Source organism: Erithacus rubecula (assembly GCF_903797595.1).
Source record: "Erithacus rubecula genome assembly, chromosome: 1".
Classification (NCBI taxonomy): Eukaryota; Metazoa; Chordata; class Aves; order Passeriformes; family Muscicapidae; genus Erithacus; species Erithacus rubecula.
The window spans coordinates 17,138,421-17,160,398 of NC_136658.1; the positions used below are offsets into that span (position 1 = coordinate 17,138,421).

General features: G+C 37.9%; 1 protein-coding gene across 4 annotated transcripts in view; it reads right to left on the reverse strand.

Annotated features, from left to right (window-relative positions):
- Positions 1-3,299: 3,299 nt before the first annotated feature.
- ALCAM (activated leukocyte cell adhesion molecule) overlaps positions 3,300-21,978 on the reverse strand; it is a 114,047-nt gene continuing 95,368 nt past the window's right edge. Inside the window, exons 9-16 of one of the 4 annotated variants that reach the window (XM_079302652.1) lie at positions 17,862-17,974; positions 16,871-17,006; positions 16,662-16,795; positions 15,098-15,230; positions 14,363-14,401; positions 13,939-14,056; positions 7,208-7,322; positions 3,300-5,642 (exon numbers count right to left, since the gene is read on the reverse strand). In XM_079302652.1, the coding sequence (XP_079158778.1) occupies positions 7,235-7,322; positions 13,939-14,056; positions 14,363-14,401; positions 15,098-15,230; positions 16,662-16,795; positions 16,871-17,006; positions 17,862-17,974 (761 nt within the window). In that variant the 3' untranslated portion in view covers positions 3,300-5,642; positions 7,208-7,234. Of the gene's footprint in view, positions 5,643-7,207; positions 7,323-11,848; positions 12,039-13,938; positions 14,057-14,362; positions 14,402-15,097; positions 15,231-16,657; positions 16,796-16,870; positions 17,007-17,861; positions 17,975-21,978 lie in introns of those variants that run through there. The other 3 variants (XM_079302651.1, XM_079302653.1, XM_079302650.1) reach the window with 3 other exon arrangements.

Below are 21,978 nucleotides of genomic sequence, written 5' to 3' on the forward strand. Positions count from 1 at the left end.
GAATTAATGGAAATGAGTGTTATCTTTCTTTATTTGGAGTAATAAAACCAGAGAAAGCTTTTATATCAACTTGAACAAAATTGAATTTCTGAAAATATTTTGTCTATATGAGGGTTTTATTTGAGTCTTTAATTTATTTCATTTCCTGAATTTAGATTCAATTATATGTTCTTCCTTGTATTCTGTTGTCCATGCTAGAATTGCTCTTCTTGTGACAGATGAAGATATTAATGAAACTCTTGATCTGGTGTGTAGACATTATTGAACTATTATTGAACTTACAACACAACCTGAATTTGTAGTTGCTTTCCAGCCCTGGAGAGAACAAACTGACATCATGGATGTGCCCATTCAGTCACTTAACTGTCAAGGGGCAGGGAACAGAATGGATTAGGATGATGTGAGTTTGATCTGAGGGAAGCATTATTCTGGATTTGAAGTTGGTCTCTTAATATAAGCTTCATTATATAGCTTATTATATAGTTATTATTCTATTATTTATATTATATATTAATTATATATTATATACCAGTCTATAATTATTCTATTATTATACTGTAGAATATCTGAGTGAAATTGAACATAGGTTTTTAATGAAAGAGTGACTCCTTTTTACTAGAAAAACTAAATGGGTGGAAGTAATGATATTTAAATATTATTTGATTTGTTATTTTTTAGAGCAATAGGATGCTACTTCCTTCCCTCTGCTCTCTCAAGTCTAGGGCTGGGTCTTATGCAATAAATCCTTGTATCACAGCTATGTGGATTGAATATGGGAAAAAAGATCATGTTCTTAAAGTTAGGACTTGTGCTGGAATTCCAGTATGTAATTATATTTATTTAACATTACTTATAATGCTATGAGGGATAGGAAAAGGGTTAGATGAGAAAAAAAGGCACAATTGTGTGCATGGATATGTATTATGGTATTACAGTTGAGCCATTGGAGTGTGGGTTAGATTTTTGTGTGATTTTCCCAAAATAGAGAAACTCCAGGGGACTCCAAAACCATGGATGTGAACACATAGAAGCCCAAGCATAGGAGGCTTGGTATGTTTCTACCTCTTTTCCTGTTTCACAGTGTATTTCATGTCTCCAGTTGTGTTAAATTGCTGGTATTTACTGGGTGTCCTGCAAATGAAGAGCTGATGGTGAGGGCAGCAGAGAGTTAATCTGTACTGAATATGAGATGTGGCAATGAGCACAGGGAACAGGCTCTGACAGAAGCCTTGGCTGTGACACCAGGTGGAGCATGAGAAGAGGCAAAACATCTGGGGAGAAACAGGGGGAGGGTGAGTGATGACAGAGGTACATTACTGTTTTCTCACTAAGAAACAAAATTTCTTAATAATTTGTCAGGCTCCATCTTTTCAAGCTGAAATTCATTACTACATCAAAGTGAATGCCTTGCTACTAACAGAATAAATGTCTCTATTTAGAATGTAAATGAGAAAAATGCATGAATTACAAGACATTTTGAGACTTGTGAGTGGCTGGGTGGATGGAGTTCGTCTTATTTTAGAAATTGGGTTTGACATAATTTGATAATAAGTAATAGGCTTAGTTTCTGATTGTCTAATAACTGGAAATGCAGCAAATCTTTACTGAATGTGTGAGCTGCATTGCACATGAAGTGTACACAGCAAAGGGGTGTATGGGGGGGTTTGGCTGCTTGGTTTGCTTGCAGCCTGCCTTCCTTCCTTCCTACAATGCCCTCCCTCCCTGGCAGACCACCAGGAGAGAGGGTTGAAGAGAGCCTTGCTCTGCACTGAATTATGCCAGCTTGAGGATGTTATCCTTTTCCAGAAGAGCTTGGGAGCCTTTCAGGGGTAGAAGCACATAACTGGAAGTTATGTACCTCCTGTGCTCCTCTGGCTCCTGCCTGGAGGAGAAATCTGCCTGAAAATGCTGTATTGGGCAATTCCTGGAAACAGACACCTGAATGCAGATGCATTCTTGTCAAAAGGAAACCCAGAAAACATTTGCACATATGTGGTTGACACAGGAGGTCATGATCTCATTTCATATGTCACTGCTTAATCTTAGCTGAGATAATTACAGACATATGGCTGTCTAAATATGAAGTCAACAGGAAGGTATCCAGCTACATGTGGTACTACAAGTAAATCAGATTTCACTGCAACAGCCAGCAGCTGAGGCTATTAGGTGACTCTCAGATGTTCCCTGACAAAATATATCACTGAAAAAAAAAAACCCAACAAATTTAGATTTATTCATTCTTTGTATATCTTTGAGGGCTGGCACCAATATGGTTAAAACTCAGATCAGTATCTCATAATGTTCAAGTAATTAGCAATATAGAATTTAGAGTTACTTATTTGTGCATTTTTTCCAAAAATGACAGGATGAAAACGCTGTGTCCAGGAAAAGGTGAACACATTGCCTAAACCATGTGGGCTGATGCTGGCAAAGCCTGGGAAATGCCCAGAGAAGGAGGTGGAGGGTTTGTTTCCCTGGCAGGCAGCCAGGTCAGCACTGTCCTTGCTGGGGCTCTGACCAGTAAAGCCCTCAAGCAGAGGCTGCTCTGCAGCACTCAGAACCAGTACAAAATGTTCCTGATGCTTTTATAGTGTTGACCCCAGGTACATTTTTTCCTTTCTTTCCAGAAGGTCTCACCTCGTGGCCATGCCATTATCATGTCTCTGTGGTTCATAGCCACTGCAGCACAGCTGTAGCTTTGATGTTATTGCTTCAGAGAACTCCCAGAGCTGCTTGGGAAGCCCATGGGTATTTTTTCAGGATACTGCCTTTGCAGCATGCAGTGAAACCCACTGGTTTGCTCCAAGCTCAGTGGCAGTTTCCTGCACAGCCATGAACAGGCACCACTAATTCCATTATTTCCTACCTGTAAAGCAAGAGGAAAAAAAGGCTCTCCTCTACTGCCTCCTGTCATGCTTTTAAACCATTTGTGATCAGGGATTTGTTTTTCTTCCTGTGTGTAGTAAACTGACTTTGAACTCTTGTGGTGTCCTCAGTCAGATTTGAACAGGACCCCCCCCAATTCACTGCTAGGGTTATTATTTGTCCCGGTCACAAGCAGAGACCTGCATGACAAACTTTGGCAAGGCTTTGTGGACCTGATTCTGTGAGCAAGTCCTTGTGGTCCCCAGGTGCTGTGGGGCAGGAGGAGCTCCACAAACCCCCAGCCATCACCCCATGACTTTTCCTGCCAGCCAGGCTCTCCAGGGGTGTATTTGCAGGAGCAGCAGCAGCTCTGGGTAAGCCCCTTCCCTCGGGCTCACACGTGTTCCTGTAAACTGAGATTTCACACAAGCCAGTGAAGACATACTTCAATTTTATTGTTGTTTAGGCATGGATAGAAACATTAATTCTTTTGCACTCTTGGTTCTTGAAACTTGCCTATAGTGAACTTGGAGCAGTGAAAACCCAGCTCCTCGGACCGACCATTTAAAGTGCATAGGAGATCAAGCAGAATCCCAAAAGGCGAGGAGTTGTTTGAATTCCTTTTTCTGTAGCTGTGAAAGTTGAAGGACTTTTTTTTTTTTTTTTTTTTTTCTTCTCATTTGCCCTATATTCCCCTGACAGTGGTATGAAAATTTTCAGCCCTTCCCTATGCTTTCCCTTTGGAGTTTTCCCTATCTTTGGAAGAATCCTCTCTGTATTTAAGAATTATTTGTAGTGTTATAAACACAGAGAGGTGACAGATGCACACTCCTTCACAGGACTCTGGTAGAACTTTTCCTGTTCAGAGTCATGCCCACTGAATTTGTTTATTCTTTTTAAAAATGTGTATCGCTTGGCAGTGTTCTTGCACCAAAAGAAAAAAAAAAAGATATATTTATATATAAAGTAACTTTTTTGTGTGTTCACGTTTTATTTTGGAAAAACAGGTGTTTAAAAATTTTAGAATTTTTTTAACAAAATTCTAAAAAGAAAAAAATCACAATATTTACAGAGATAACAGAATGGCTTAGCCATGCAAAACAAATTACTTTGGTTTTTCCCCCATTTTACTTTGGTTTAAATATTGACCAAGATTATAATTTTTTCTTTTGCCAAATAAAACAGTAACAAATTAAAGTTTAGAGGCATATAACAGGATTTCCCTCTAATATTTTATACAGCATAGAGTTTATAGGACATCTTATGTATTTAATCCATGCCAATGCACTACAGGAAGCTTTTATTAAGACATCAGTCACTACTGCCCAGACATTTAACATTTTACAAATTTACAAGTAACAGTGTTTTCTGCCCCCTAAATAATGCAAAAGTGGCAAAATACATTTCCTAACGTCCATCTTTTTCTTTTATTTATTTATTTATTTATTTTTGCCTACCAGTCTATAAAAACTTACTTTTTCCCTGGATATTTGTAAATGGAAACCTGATGTTCTGCTTACTTCTACTGTTCCTGTCCATCAAAGCTGCCTGTAACCTTCTTCCAGAAACTAACTTTCCAGGTAAGATGAAACTTATCTCCCATAAGTACAACTTTCTATTGGCCATTCACTTAAAACCTTTTCTTATGAAGTACCATTCTAAAAATTCCCTCAAGCAAAAAACATGTTTATAAAGTTACAAACTTGAATGTAACTAAAGATACATAGACATTTCATTGTTACAATTATATGTACTGTTTGATAAATTAGGTACCAGTTAAAAACACTAAAATTATCTCAAGGTGCATTCAATATCTGTAGCATAGTTAACAAAAACACACAAAAAATATATATATATATATATTCTATTTTTGTGGGAAAAAAATGCAGCTTTGATATGACCACTTTTAAAAAAAGTTTCCAATTCTGACTGGTATCTCTCTGAAAAGAAGAAAAGGTACAGTACTTTAAGGCAGCGAATAACACAAAGGAATCAAAATTAACCCAGAATTCCAGTTCCTTATCCTAATGCTAACATGAAAGACGTCTCATAACCATCAATAAAATGCATGTCTTGCTCTAGAAGTAAAGGATTTTTTAGCCACCATCTGTATGTAGGCTAGGAATTTTTCATAGTGTTCCTTACTCAATACCCAGACTTCTTCAGGGAAACTCTTTATTCCCTTTCCAGCTTGTTTAGCTTTGCATGTTTTTTTTTTAAACGTTCGCATTCATTAACAATTTAGTTCATTCTTGTCACAGCTGTCACCCTTCTGCTTTACCATGATTTCAAAGAATGAAAAAAGAAGTTTGACATTTTCCTTTAAGACAATCTTACACTCTAGGTACTTGCTACAAAGCAGAGGCTTCACTGATAACAACCAGAATCAGACATGTACCTGCTCAAAGGGTGTCATAAAAACAATTGAAATAAAACCATTACACTATACATCAGATTAACAGCAACTCCCAGAACAAAGCCTTACAGTGTATAAAAATAGCTACGTAAAAAATTTACATAAAGGCAAACAAAAAGAAATCTTCAGTGCAGACATTTACAAAAAATATTTCAAACAGAACACAACATGGTGACCTATTACCATGGCTGTTGCCAAAATTAGTTTGTGGGGTTTTTTAGCTTGAGATAATTGTGTCTAAAATCCTTTGAAAACCTGGTAGTATGATCTGCTTAATACTTGAACCATGAATAGCTGTCACTTCTTTGTATATGTTTAAATACAATCCACGTTCATGCTTCAATTGGTCTATATGTATTCTCTGAAAATATGAAAGATAAAGCCAGTTAAATATTTAAAAATATGTTAACCATGATAACCACCCAGTATCTAAGCTTTTAATAAACAGTTACATCAACAGTACTTTCTTTTGCAGCTCAGTGATGTCAGTGCTTTCTTTCATGACAAGAATTGCTGTTGCAATATTGTTCCCACCACAGTCACTTTATCTGGTAAGTAACGGATTTATGTTCATTTTTGCAAATCTGCTGATCTCAAGGAATATAGAGTAAAAGACTACACCAAAGGCACACAATGTGTTTACGCTGCAACTTTTCCAAAATCCAAATTGACTTGTTTTCCACCTTTAAATCCTTCCTAGGACATAATTTTGGTATTCCAAATTTCCTTTTCCAGACTAGTAAAACAGTGATATTGCTGTTAAAGTGCCTACAGCAATGCTGCATCTCTTTATACACTACATAATTGCTCTACATAATCCAATGAATTGTAAATATTTAATGCAAAACCTGTGGTTTGTGTTTGAAAATTTCAGACAGTACTGACATACTGAAATTGACTGTTGCATTCATTTAAATAAGAAACCTTGTTATGCAAATATGAAATATCATAATTCCACATATTTTAAATCCCTGCTATCTCTAGAAGGTATCCAGTGCTATTTACTTAAGATCACTGAAAATCAGGGCTGTCTACAGCTGTCCTGTGGAGGGGCTTACAAAGCAAGCACCCCTGAACATGCAATACTCTGATTTTTAAGAATAGCTGATGACTAACTCAACAAAGCTCTCTATGATTAGGTGGTTTCCAGACTCTTATGTTCTCACAGTGTTAATTTTAGATGACCTAAATGGGCCAGAAAAATGCTCTGACCCCCTCCTTTGGGTACTAGGAGGAGAGGTGCAGCAGTGTATATATGTGTGAGCACAGGGTGGTGCTCTTGGTGCTCTGCTCTGCTCCTGTAATTCCCAGCAGAACTTCTGCATCTGCCAGATCATTTGTAAACAGTTTACTTCATACAGATCCCAGCAGGGGAAACTTTCAGACCTGTTACTAGTGTAATACAGTGTCACTTTCCAGGACAACACTGATCACAGTACAGGTGTGTGAAATCTAGACTAAGAGAATTGTTTTGTTCTAAGGAAAGGAAGTTTCATGACCTTTGCATTAATGATGAAAAAAATGACCAAGGACTTGGAAACTTTTGCTTTCAGTAAGGGAAGAAGTTCCTGTAAATATTTCAAGTCATAACTTGAAACCTTCTGAACTCTACCTAAACATACCCTTAATATAAACACATACATGCACATGTACAGTGGTACATTATACAAATCTGTACTTTCATTTCCTCAAACACATGCAATAAAATAAATCCAAGTACTAAGTTCCATCTGAATGTCAGGCTTCTTTTTATATTTGTATGTGCAGCTCTGAATTCTTAACTGTCCAAAAGCTTGAGTCTGTCTGTCCTTAAACTGCACCACTGCTTTGCCTCTAGAAGGTGAGCACCAGACCAAAATACAGCTCTGATCACCAGACAGAAATTCTGGACAAAGATATTTTAATGCAGTAATATGAAACACTTACCTGGAATGATGACTGACACATTTTCTCTTAAGTTTCAGATTTGTGATTGTTTTCCTCTAGTTTTTTGTTTTCTTCTATATTTCCAAGATCTTTGTCTACATGTTTTGATGCTGTCCTATAATGTAAAGGAAGGTCATTTTTGCATGTCTACAACATTTTGTTCCACACTCATATTAATGACACTGCCTCCTCCCCTCACAGTGAACAGAAAATTTTGACAGTTCTGTTCTGAGCAGAGCACCAGGTTTGCATGTCTGTAAATAGGCCAGTGACACCACCTGTGAGTACCACAGGAAGTATTGCAGCAGGACTCTGTGTGTTTGAGCTGCCTCTTGAGGAATTCTGAACTATTCTGAACTAGCATTTAGCAAACTTAAACCAGTTGTACTCTTGACAAAGTAATTGTGCAGCTTGTTTCAATAAACATGGGTCTGCTTTAAGGCATATTAAAATGTTACAAGTGTGGCTAAGATTTCTTGATCAACACAGCAATCTTTAGTAGTAAATGACTTTCAGAGCCTGTGCCAAATAGAGGCTCTTTAAACGTGAAGAAATTCATAAAAATTCTGGCAACACTGAAAAAAAAATCTCACTCTGGCTTGTAGGTTTGTGTTAGCTATGACTGACAAGCTTTGGGTAAAGATGAGATTGTGTAAATGTTTGAAGGGGGGAGGAAAAAAGAGGTATGCCTCATTTAAAATAGCAGATCTTCCTTAATTCAAGTAGTGATGATGAATTAATGAGTTAAGTGCTTAGCTTAGCTTAGCACAATAAAACCACTATGCCATTCACTTAATCTGTGAGAAGCCTCACTGTCTGCCAAGGTGAAAGATTCCTGCAGTGCTGTGATAACATTTTGAAGGCCCCAATTTTTAAAATGTAAATGGGCAAATGTGTTTGAGTGGGACAAAATAAATCCCTTGTGTCAAAGCAGATTATCGTATCCACGTTTTCTCTACAGATAATTTGTGTCCCCTACAGAAAAGTGCAGAATGCTGTGGCAGATTGATGCATGTGCTCACCCTTGCTCCAGGGCAAGGACTGGCAGTGGGGCTGATGGCAAAGTGCAGTGAAGACACAGGTGAGATTGTGGCAGGGATGCTCTCCTGGACTGGGTGGGATTATTGCTGCTGGGGTGTTCCTGTGCACATCCTTCAGAGGCTGCACGCTGGGATTGCCCTGGCTGGGCACCCTGGTGCAGAGCCAAGGGGCAGGAAAGCTCAGAGCTTGTCTCTGAAGGGCTCCTGAGGGAGTGCAAATGCACCCAAGCCCTGCCCAGCTCTGGAGTGCTGCTGAAATGCTGCTCTCCTCCAGCTTGAGCTGCAGTGCCAGGGGAATGTGGAATTCTGGATCCCAGATCCCACAAACTACACTGAAAGGGACCACTCTAAAATAATTCCGGTTTTAGAGGAGGTTATTTTCTGAGGGGCTGTAAGTTTTAATGTTTTAAAGCTGCATTTACCCTTTGCTATTTGTTTAGGGTGCTCTATTTGTGTGACTGACAGGAAGGTATCATGCTGAAAACCCATTTGCTGCAAAGATCTGAGCTCCTCTTTATTACAGGCAAATTTAATTTTAAAAGTGCTGAGATAGTATTACTAAGTAGCTTGTTCTACAGTGGTAAATATCTATTGTGCAGTAACATTCTATATTTTTTTTCTGGTATTCAAAACCTGAAACATGTGACATGAATAAAAGGAAAGGATGTGAAATGCAATGAAGGAGAAAATTCAATGCTTTCATAGAGACTGACCTGTGAGCTAAATAGCCTTTCACAAATCTCTTTAATCCTAACAAAAAAGAAACAGCCCCTCAAAAAAAATCCCTTGAAAATTAAAGAAAGTCGATAATTTAAATTTAAAACATGTAGAGTTTAGTTTGAGCACATAATTTGGTTTGTCATGTGGCTAATGAGTCTTTTCCATAAATAAGTCTCACAAAATTGGAGACAATAGGGGAAGAGATAAAAAATTGAAAGAATCTGGACTTGGGCAATTACCTGATCTGAAGTGAGTTGGATGTGAGAAAGCAGTATCATGCACATCTGTCCTCAAATAACCACTCATGTCTGCTCTTGGAAACTGGATAGACTACTGGCATGGTTCACTGGGATAATTTTTTTTTTTTTGGCTTCTTATCACCAGTTTTACACTTCCCAAAAGAGACTGAATCTCATGTGACCTGACACTTAACAGCAGGGGAAACTGTCTGGTCTTTGATTAGGTTAAAAGTATTCAATGGCTAAAGTCAGGAAACTCTGCAATGTGATCAGGTTTTGATTTTTAAAGTAATCTATTTTAGTTCAGTCAAACTAAATGTCACCTTCATTTTCCTAATGCCACACTGGGCAAAAATGGAAGACTTAAAGGGCAACACTAACTTTGAAAGAGTCAGGTGCTGTAGAACTCTTTTGGAGGATGATACAAACCACTTGCTTGAAATGAGAGCAGCAGCAGTTTTTCGTGTCTGACAGTCCCATGGATTTTGATTCTCACTGCCTGAGAGTGAAATGCTGCTGTTTATTTATAACTGTTTGGTGATCCTGCTGACCTGGCTTTTTTGTTCTTCAAATACCATTATCTAGGCAGATTCACCACCTCAGCACAAACAATGCTGCTGCCCTTTTTAGTGCTATCCAAATAGTGTCATGAAGAGACACAGGAGTTATTGAGCACGGTGAGGTTCTGCCAACAGCAGAGGAACAGCACCAATCCCAGGGCTCAACAGACAGGGCTGGGTTTGTGACAGAAACATCTCAGAACAGGGGCTCCATCACTTCTGAGTGACTTCAGGCACAGGACAAATGGTCCTTAACACACAAAAACAGTTTCTTACATTTTTTGTGCATTAATTCCTGCCAGCTTGCTCCATGTGCAACTCAAGATCAACTTCCTGGTAATATCTGAGTGTCTGGGCAATGGAGTCTGAATGGAAAAGCCCACTTTGCCCAGACCTGGAGCACTCTCACACTATCATTAAACCCAGCTCCACAAAAATCCCCACATCATTAATGGTGTTGTTCTGAAGAGTAAGAAGTTGGTTGTGTAAATATGAGTTTACTCACTTATCTTTTTTTTCCCCTTTAAATTAATTTGTAAGTCATGGATCATTCTGAACTCTTGCTAAAATTATGACTTGTATTTAATATTTATCTATGCTTGCTCTTCAGGAAAATAATTATCCTCAGGGAATCCTAATCAAAATCTCTCGTATGTATTACCAAAGTGAGATTTTTAGTATTCTTTGGAGTGTGTGTGCTGTGGGGCCACTATTTTCACAGATCGTGTTCAGATACTGTTCATAGCATTGTTTGTAATATGAAGACCATTTTCCATGATAATTGTTTTGCCTGCTGTAGTGTAAATACAGACCACATATAGATGACTCAAAAATTGCTGTAGGGTTTTAATTTTTGATTTCAAGTCTATACCTTGCCCTCAACACTATTTAAGGAAGAAAAGAAGTAGTGCTGCTTGTCTTTGTTACCCAAACTTGTGATGATGACAGGTAAGAGCTCTGAATTTCATTAAAGCTACATTCAACTGCACTAAGATGATTTTCTAAGGAGTTAATGGTCTTATACATCCCAATCTGGACTAACTGCAACCTCTTTATTTACTCCAATATTGCCTTCCACTTCCTCCAATTATTTTCAAATGTCAATCAGTAGGAAAAACCACAGAGACATTAGAAAAATATTCCAGTCATTAAGAAATGTTTTTTAATGTGTCACTTTTATGTTAGATTTGTGCCATGAGCTGACACTTTCAGAGGTGTTTGGTATCTATGTCTTTTCTCTGAAAGGGAAGTGAGTGAAAACCAATACAAATGCTGAGTGTTGTTGAAAGCATAGTGAGTTTCTCAGGTATTTGGCTCACTACATCAGACTCATATGCTTGTTTGCTATAAAGTATCAGAAAAGCAGAATTGCTATGCTTCAAGTGTTCAGTTTCAGAGCTGCCAGTAACCTTTGACATTACTGTGACCTAAGAAAGATCTCAAGAGTTTGATGTGCTCTGAGTGTGAACAGTTTTAATACTGCTGCTGTGATTGAGCTGGCCCAGCTCAAGGTTCTTTCACTCAATGTTGAATCACTTTAGCCTTGATCTAGCCTCATGTGACTTGAGATTTGGACACCTCCAAACTCCAGGGACAAAAATGGGGCCAAGATCCAACTACATGAGACTATGACTAGAGAGCAGGGGACAGGGTGCTGAGTGCACTATTTCCTTTCTGAATCTTTAATTTCTGCTGTACCCTCAGCTGTCTCTGGCAAGGTGAAAATTTCATATATGAAGCATTTCCCTAAAATGGGTGTTCTACAATCTCTTAACTGAGGCCTGACACAAAAAGTTTAGAAAGATTCTGAAGTGCTGAGTTATATTCTGTTCAGTGCAGATCAGTTTACAACATCCTTTTTGGAAAAAGGAGAGATCTGCAGAGAACAAGTGTCTGGCCTTCTGCTCAGATGAAGGAGAAACAAAGCATGCTGGGGTAGGTAGCCTCAACTCTTTATTCAAGAGGAGGCTGGTTGCAGGATGTGGAATACAGATGAGTTTCTGATTTATGGGATAATATTCACACTGAAAAGAATATGTGGCAATAATCAGCTTTTCCATCAAGTGGAGCTGAGGCAGGGAGTAACTGTACAAGTGATTTATTGTGAATATATTCCAAGGCTACAAGTAAAATTCCTGCTTAGTGTGGATGACAAGACAATAGAAGATTATACAAACCACAACACCAATAACAAAAAAAGTAATGTTTTTCTTGCCTCGGCAGACTTGTAAAGTTCTGTGCTGCTGCCTTCTCAGACTTTCCTTTGGCGTCACTTTGGGGACAGAGATTAGGTGAGTTACTGGTCAGGGGTGGCTTCCAAAAATAACTACTACCTGCTGGCCTGGATGGAGATGGAGGGGGCTTGTGTCCAGAGGTGTAATTTGCTTTTTGCAAGGTCTACTTTGATTTCTAGGCTATGATTCATAATGAAAACTTTGTCAGGATAGGTACTGACAGTCTGCTTGCTCCTGCAAATGTGGTGTGCAGAAAGCAGGGAGGATAACAACAGATCAATTTTAAAACATACAGAGAACAGGAGATTGTCAATGATGATACATCAATTAAGGGGTTTAGAAGCCAGCAACCATGTGTCAAATACAGAGTTTATTAATAAACTATAAAGGCATTTTTGTTTCCAGGGAACCTGTCTAATCAATTCTAGCCCTAATTTTTCCTCTAAGCATTAGGAGGTGAAGCTGAGCATGAGGAAAAGAAATAGTGTCCATTTGGATTATACTATATCCCATCTTTGAAGCAGAAAAAGTTGTTGTAATTCATAAATTCACCTCATTTATCTTCTATGATGCTTGTCAGCTCTCCCCACGCTACACAATGGTTAAGAAGAGATATTTTACCTTCTCTGCTCTAGTTATACTCAAACCACCTCATCCAAAGAAACCCAAAGCAGTGTACCACGGTTTCATGACTCTACATTCACACATTCAAAAAGGAATTACAAAGTTATGGTAGACATTATTGCAACAGTACCAAAGTGTGGGAGGAACAGCACTATGTTTTACCAAAAAAAGCTTAGGCTCTGGAAAAAAAAAACGAAAAAAACCTCTATAGTATATGAGTATGGTTCTGTGCGTGGGTAATTTACAACAATTCTATATTTGAAAAGCTTCAAAAACCTGATCAGTTATGGTTGAGCCAAAGTCTTTATGTATTATCCAAAAAAATAGAGCATTTCTTAGCAGATGGGGAATTCCTTGTTGTACTTTCACACCAGTGAAAACACATTTGTTCACAGTAAAACCCCACTGATATCTTTTAGATTGAATTTAATGGAAGATCATACTAAAACCCATTGAACTTTAAGACTGCTTTTACACCTGTAGTGATTGGAGCACGTTATGCCCAGCCACTCCAGCTCCCCTGCTCAGCAGCAGCTGTAGGAGCTGTTGAAAGCAAGCCAGCTTCTGAGTGCCCCAGCTCTCCCTGCAGACCAAGGCATGGGCTAAGACCAAATGGGGACACAGTAACAGCCAGCTTCTAAAGGATGGAGCAGCACGGTCACTTCTTGACACCTCCCCATTTATTTTCTGAAGTGAGCCTCTGTGACAGGGAAGAAACTTGGAAGCAGGCAGGCCTCACTGGAAAATGCTATTCTGTGCCTATGATGGATAAAATCTGGATTGGGATGAGAGCTCCTAGACTTTTCAGCAACAAAAGCTCTATTTTTACCAATTTTATTTCAGAAATCTCAAAGTACATGTGAACGAAACAATTAAGGATCTCTCTTGTCCCTGAGATGGTTGAGTCTAATTCTGTATGTTATTCCATTTTTAAAGGAAACAAGCTAGCCAGTTTCTAAATGAAGGCAGTTCAGTACAGCCACACAGAGTTCCTCACATCGAATTCCACAACTAAGCACTGTATTTAAATGCAAGAGTCAGCACAGGCTTGGCTGCCAGGAAACAGGACCTCATTACTAATATGGTCTATGGAAATTTTATAACCCCACCTCCAGAAGATGAGTCTCATTAAGCATTAGGACAAACCAATCAGAGGTACCAAGTTTCTTTTTGCTATCAAGTGCATCTACTCTAACAGCTTTTCCCCACTCCAGAAAACTGAAATGCTGTAGAGGAAGGGAACAGGTAAACATACATCTCTGCTTATCACTGTTCTTTTTCCAGCTTAGTATAAAGTTTTCAAAAAATTCTTACTTTGATTTCTTCACATAGAGCCAGTAGACAACACCTGCAAGCAGAGCAACCAGCAGAAGACCGACCACAATTCCCACTATGAGCTTTGCCTGGTCATTCACCTTTTCACTATTGTCATCTAAAGCAAAGAAGAAAAGTTAATGATTCAACCTATGATAAAGCAAAAGCATTACAACATTTCTAAAGAATTTTCCCCAGAAACAAACAAAAAAATGGATTAGAAAAGGAAAAGAAAAAAAAAGTAGGCATTGTTCTTTACATGCATTTTTAATCTTCAAGAAAATCACACTTTAGTCAATTATGGCACCAACTATTTCAAATCAAGTCCAGCCTTAAGGGACTCTCAGGGACTTGTGCAGTGAACTGAACAGTTGAGATTAGACAATCACAAGTAAGGGTTACAGAGAGAGGAAACCATACATACCACTTCTATCCTCTGGCTCATCATATTCTGGAATACTTACTGAAATGAAAAATGTTAAAATTAAATTAAATACAACATGTATTAGACCTGAACATCATCTTTAATTACCTATTTACAGCAATGACAGAAACTGGAACAGTCTTTGCCAAACAAGATATTTAATCTCATCTTTAAACAGAAGTCTTTCCTTTGTAACTATACCATATCCATTAGAAGAATTTTACTCTAAGCCTGCAATATTCAAGTCAGAAATATTTCTGACCAAATATTTCTGTGCTATCTTTCCATAGCTTCTCACTACCTTTCATCATGATTAAAGCCCATTATGGCTGATTTCTGTTTTGAGTCAAGACATACCAGTAATAATAAACTGGACTAAGAGATACTGTTAATTTAACAATGAATAAAGATTTTGTCTTGCAAATGAAGATCTCTGAATTTTAAATGAAATTACTTTGCAGTATTTTGTACTATTATGTTATACTGTTGTTTATTTTTGTAAATAGAAGTAGCTAGCCAATAAAGTAATGAAGACTGACTTACTGTAGAAAGCTATCAATAAATTTTATGTACTACTGATCCAGAGTGGATTTGCAATTGCTTGACTTTAGACAAAAAGGTTAAATATCTCAGTATCAACATTACTATGCAGACCTACTCTTCATTTGAGCATGATGTATAGGTACTTTATGAGAAACTGTAACTTTAAGGAAATTATCTTTAGAGGACACTCACTAGCAGAGACGTTCATGGAGGTCACAGTCCTTTCTAGCTCATTTTCAGCAATGCAAGTTAAAGTTACATTTTCCTCAGGAGCAATTATAATTTTACTGGAAAATTTCCCATTAACATATTTTGTCTCCTCTGTCTGAAAAGGTGAAAAATGAAGGTTAGTATCCTATAAAAACACAAAGAATAATACATGCATCACTTGTAATACACATTGAAAATGTCCAGAGGGAAATAACTTTCAACTAATATTTCAGTTTTCCAAACAATAGCAAGAGAAATACTACATTGTTTTATTAAATTATAATAGGAATATTTGAAAGAAAAAGTTAGCCAAAATATCCAGTAGTAGATAGTATAGTGTGTAAGACCAATGATAAAAAAGTTTTTTCTGAAAAGGTTAACAACATTCTGTATTTGCTTTTAATTCAAGTATTTAAAAGAAATCCAAGTAAAAAATCCGTAAAGAAGTTTCTGACTTCTAAGATATAATTTTTCCATCTTGTTTTTCATTTATGTCATTATAAAGAGAAGAATTGCTCCAAATTTTCCAGTTTCCAGCTTTCCAAGCTATGTCCACCCTAAGCATTATTTTGCTAAGTTATGTGTATCTAGTAGCACCTGTAGTATCCATGCTGTAATATTGATGTGTCCTTAAATTTGCTGTAAATCATTCTTGGATTAATGCAACACCCAGAGAAAATTATTTTCAATCATTTCTATAGCTTCAAGACAATTCCTGTCCTATACCCACAAGTAAGCAGACAAATTTTGTCAGCTACACATAATTGCTGCAAGCTTAAAGCAAAACCTAATGAAATGTAATGGAATCTACAGGAGCACTGCACACTGCACTTCCAGCCACTGAATGCAGAGAGGTCTCATTTATTTTTCCTGCTAAGGAAAAATGTGCCAATGCTTTGCATGGGATTTGGTAATTCATATAAAAACACTTCAGTTTGCATATTTTCCAGGTATTTTTCCTGGTATATATTAGTTCTTCTTATTTATCCCTCAGGATGAGTGCATAATCATTCTGTTTCCAGGGAGAAACAACAGGTATAACCATACAAAAACAACTATAAATATTAGGATAAAAGCTGAAAAGCTCATAAAGACCTATACTGAATGTCACTTCTGACATACACATACCAAATTTCATTACATTTCACTCAGTTAATGCCTACATCAAATACCCATTTGCTTTCTAATCTAAGTCCTACAATTCCATCATTATTTGGAAATTCTTTATGCAATGGCAAAATCACCACATTACCCAGATAAAATGACTAAGTACCTTCATTTAAAAAATGCATATTTCATTTGTAACCTTTTCTTTTCCCTTCCAGCTTCAGCTTGTAGCCAGTGGATTCTCCTTTGCCTGTTCTATTCAAAAAGGCTTTATCATAAAAAAGTCACCCATGTAAGTACCATGTACCACTTAACCTTCTCTTAGATAAATGAAAACGAGTTTTCTTCAATATCACTATCTCAAAAATGTTCCTTGATTTTCATTTGTACTTCCTACACACTAGTTTTTGGTGACTAAAGTAATAAGAAAGATACTTGCTTTATTTACGATGCTTCCGCTGCCCGTAACTGTCCACTGCACTGCTGGTTTGGGGAAACCTTCCACATGGCAGATAATTGTTTTAGACATTTTATTTGTGTTGGTTTTCTTGGTCATTTTGATTTGAGGTTTTCCTACAAGAACAATATTGCAGTTAACCATTTTATTTTAAAAGAACAATTAATAATCATAACCATCTGTTTGCTTACCTTCCACAATAAGTTTAAGTGTCTGTCTTTTCCTCAACCCTTCAACCTCCTGTAGAGTAGTTTCACAGACATAGTTTCCAGCATCCTGATACTGAAGACTTGAAAATGATGGACTTGTTTGCATTCTGGTATTGTCCTGAAAAAGTCAGGATTTAGAAATGACAGAGATGGGCTCACAGTACATTAACCCCTTAATGACAAATGGGACTACTATCAACAGAAGTTTTCACATGCTTTGGAAAATTAGAACCTCACTTTTTAAAGCTGTTTCCCCATTAATATGTACATTTGAATATACAGCATGAAAAGTACAAGCTGCTGGATATTTACAGAAGCCGTCTCCTTTCTTCTTGAACAATTTTGTTTCTAAATCAAGAGCATAGATGAGATCAGTTATCAGCTCTAAGTTTTTCTAATAGGTTGGCCAAGACCACGAGTGATAAATGTTTGAGACAGAAGATAACTCTCTTCTAGGCAAGGCTTATGAGATCAACATATGCTCATAAACAACCATTAGGCATCATTACTGTAAGTTTCCAGACTACAGGTTTTGTATAAAGCCACCTTCTTCAGCAGCAACATTTTTCACCATCTAACCACTCAACCCTTGCCCTTTTATTATGACTATTAGAACCAACACCAAGCACACCTCTGACAAAATGCACCAAAATTACTCCAAATGGGCTTTTTTTCTTAGAAGAACCTTATTCTCAAAGGGCCTTGAATAGACCATTTCAAAAGAAGTTGTATTTGTGTAACAATATGCCTTAATTCTCTCCATTTGGAAGCTGAGCTGATAATTACAGTAACTGATTTCAGTCATCAATGTGAGTACATCTCATTTTAACCACATGCGTAAGACCCATTTTAACAATATTCTTTAAAAAGCCCAATGAACAACTTCCTTCCTTCCTTCCAAAACACTGAAGTAGCAGCAGTAATACTCAGACATGAACACTCAGATGGAGTGTGAAATAGATGAATTACTGACCTTTATCCAAAACACAGTTGCATTTCTACTAGAAGAAATCGTGCATGACACAGGCAAGTTCTCCCCAATCTGTTTTGTCACTTCTCCACTAGGAGTAAGCTGCAAATCCAAATCTGGGATAGAAAGAACATTTGTAAAAAGTTAATCTCAGAAAGCCTGGTCCATTTCAGAAGCTTACCAAGAAAAGAAAATGTGACTAATTGCACTCATTAAATTCAAGATTTCATTTCTTCAATAAAATCTAAGTCAATTTCACAAGGAAGGGAGATGAGAGAATTATTCTAAAACAGGCATTGCAGAACATTCATATTTTTGCTGTAATTATAGGCTAAAAAGGAAAAGCAAAACCTCACTAATCACTAGACAAATGGATACATTTTTTTCACCTTGTTCTGCTGAAAGAATGACAGAGTGGGCACAAGAAGCTGCAGAAGTACTGCACATAACAGTATGTGTATCTTGGAAGGGGAAGTACAGAATGCTGAAAGGGTAGCTTACCATGGGCCAGGTAGAAATGCATCTTCAGGGGAGGACTAGTGCAGGTGGGGACAGGCTATCCTAAATAGCAATTGTGGAGGGAAAAGGCAGGTCAAGGGGTATCTTTCTATTGTGTGATAAAAACAGAGGATTTTTACCCTCAGAATCTGAAGGGGATGAAGAAGGTCAAAGAGGATGTATGAGACATGATACTGACTGAAGGGGTGAGAAGTCTAAATTACAGGGCTGGGGAAGTGCACATGAAGCCCTTTATTTGCTCTCATTTGTAACTTAAAACACCACTTTTGTGTACCTCAAAGAAAAGTCCAAGCTCTGCCTGACATATTTAAGCTCCAGAGAAACTGCAGTCAGTGACAGCTGTGTTTGACACCAGGCAGGGTGAGAGCCACTAACAGAGACATCAGGAAACACTGCTCTGGACTTTTCTCAGTGTAAAGATCTGGTGGGCTGGTCATTTTTAAAAATTTTAATCCTTCAGTGAAAGAAAAACAGAGTTTGCCAGTCTATTTTGCTTCCCCTCTGACAGTGCCTTGCTTGTAAGCCAAATTGCCTGGTTGAATGACTATCACAGATGTGTGCACAAACACAAACACATACAGCATACAGTCAAAAGGACAAAACTTCATCTCAAATACTGCACTTGCTGGAAAAGGAATGCAAAGCCCCATTTTGGCTTTTAAGCAAAGCTTAAAAAAAGCTTGAGACAAAAATAACAGTAGAGGGAAGTGAGCTTTCCTTAGCAAAACAGTGAACTTCACTACTGGCTTTATTCAATGGTTGCCCTGGGAACACCATTGTAATTAAAGGTAGAACTTTAGGGAACAACTAGTGTTAGCCTGTACTACTGGTCTGCAGCATTACTATCTGTGTTACAAGCCTAAAATCTTTTCTGAGAGGTCACAAGAACTGCTCTTTAATCTGTGAATGAGTCAAAAATCTTGATGAGATAAAATGGCATCTTGTTTCTGTGTTCCTATGGGGATTTCCCATCCTCCCTCCTGAAACCAGTAAATGGAACCCAGCTATTCTCCTGTGGCTTCCAGAAGAAGAAGAAAATAAAGGAAATAAAATAACAAGACTCCTCCAGTGAGCAGCATATAGATTTGGATAGTGCATGACTTGTGTTTCTTCTTGCTTTGTGTTACCCTTAAAAACATTCTACTAGGACAGAGGGGTGGTTGAAGAAAAAGCTGAGATTTCTTTTCCCCTCAAGAATTTCCTTCTCCATGTATTTAAACCTTTTGTTCTTTGAACAAGATAGCACCTCAAACCCAAGAGGTCACCAAAGACCTTTCAGAAGGCATTCCTCTCACATTTGCCACAGGAAACAGAAATTCATAGAAGTTTTTGCCTTCATCTCAGGCAAGACTGACACTGAGCCCAGAGCAATCCTTCAGCCCAGTCTTCCTCCAGGGTAGTCTGTGCCCTGCTGGCCCCTTTGTGTGCTGTAACTGGGACTACAGTCCTTCCCACATTGTGGTTTTGGTTGCTGTAGCAGTTCAGGAAAATGAACAGTGTATGAGATGAGCTACATAACTCAGAGCAGTATTTGTATGGCTTATGAGGCAAGACAGAATTAAGTTACTGTTTAACACAGGATCCCCTCTAGGAGCTCTACATGAGCCACTTGATTTAGTTTAATTTTCTGCCAGTTTATCTGTAGGGTCCACAAAGAAATGTGATGTTACCTTTACCTCTGTACTTAGTAAATAATCTCTCTTTAGTACAGAAGTATGAGGAGAAAGCATTTCTTGCATACAGAAGACCATCAAAATTAATTTTTTGTCTCCATTGAAAGAAATACTTTCCTGTGTGAATTTTCTGTACATTTCACGTTTGGCTTTGAAATGTTCTTCAGAAACAAGCTCCTCATCAGGCACCATTTTCAATAGTTGCTAGCTCTTAATGTGGTCTCATTTGAAGTCTTGCATTGATTTCAGTGCTGTCTCTGCATACCAAGTAGGGCAGGGAAGAGACAAACACTGCATTCTGCACGTATCACCACATCATGTGAGGGAGGTATGGAATTAATGTGGGCAAGACTGGAGCACACATCTCAGTTTGGATGCTGTGGCACATCTAGGACAGATTCCCAGCATTTAAAGGAGCCCTCTGATGGAATACTGAGTTACAGTTGGGAAAAACATACAGGCACTTGTTTGTTGTCTGAACTTCATAAATAAAGCAGCAGACAATTGGAAACTTTTCCTAGTATCTTGAGAATAGATTTTTCCATGCAACATTCAAAAGGTGATTTCCCCTGTATTTTCAATGGCTTTACTGAAAGATGAGAAAAGTCAAGACAAGGCTATAAAAATATCTACATCTGTAGAGAAATACAAATGCTATACTCCTAAGACCTTTAATTTATGGGATGGTTTGTAGAACACATTTTAGCAGAAAGGAAAGCATCATAAAGAGGAAGTTCCACAGACCTATTTACTCCACACTAGGTTTTATGTGCAGAAACAATTACAGAATCATAGAATGTCTGAGCTGGAAGAGACCTAAAAGATAATCTACTTCCAAACTCCTTGCCATGGGCAGGAACACCAACAGTATATACCAAGCTGCTGATATCCTCATAGCAACAGACAATGAAAGGGCACTGTGGGTTGAAAGAGCTGCTTCTTTATAGCTGAGGGAAGATATACCTGTCCTCTGCTGCTGGGTGCTTTCCTTGCCTCACTCAGGGTGTGCTTCTACATCTCTGTAAGTGGCTGTAAGCAGCTTTTGCCCTGGTCCCCTCCCTGCCAGTTTTTCTTATCTGACCCTGGGCAAACTCACTGAAGGAACAGAGCTGGCAGAAAACTTACAGCCTGGTGTAAAAAAATCCCAAACCCACAACATCAATCCTGTTCTTCTCCCTTTGTAGAGGGACAAATCATGCCAGCCACAAGCACTCAGCTCTGCTGGACTTTAAACTGGGACCTGGAGGCAAGAGCTCAGGGTGTACAGCTTGTCCTTTATGTTCCATGAATAAGGCAGGGAATCTTTCATCCCCCCTCAATTTCCTTTATAAATAATTTCCCGAAGCATTATGGATAACTTAGATGCTTTAATGTCAATTTTCAGCTTTCTGTAAGTCTCATAATTTACACACAACTTGGAAAATAGGAGCTTGGTACTCCCTACAAAAAATATTTGAGGATTATGGCATGATAATGCTTTTTCATATCTAGACACTGAAAGAAATCGTGTCATTATGATCCTCAATAAAATTGGTTTGGGAAAAAGCACCACAGCTGAAATTTAACAAATTACTATAAATAGTTTCCCAGATTTAAATTAATATTAGTATATTGCCCATTTTTTCTTGTGCTTGTGGTTGGGTTTTTTAAAAAGAAAATAAAAAATCTAAAATGCTGAGATTGGATGTGAAGAAATGAAAATCCCTGACTTCCAACTAAGGGTATTTTTAGTGTAACTGCACAGAGAAGAATATTCATCCATATAAAAGGTGAACAATAAAGCAAAAGAGGGAGAAAAAGTAGGATTTGATAGGCATTCCCAAGTATTATCTGAAGGACATACTACATGCTGCAGAAATGCTTCAGACCAGCACCAGACAAGACACTGAAGTACCTTAATGATAGGGCACGGTCTAGACATTCAGGAA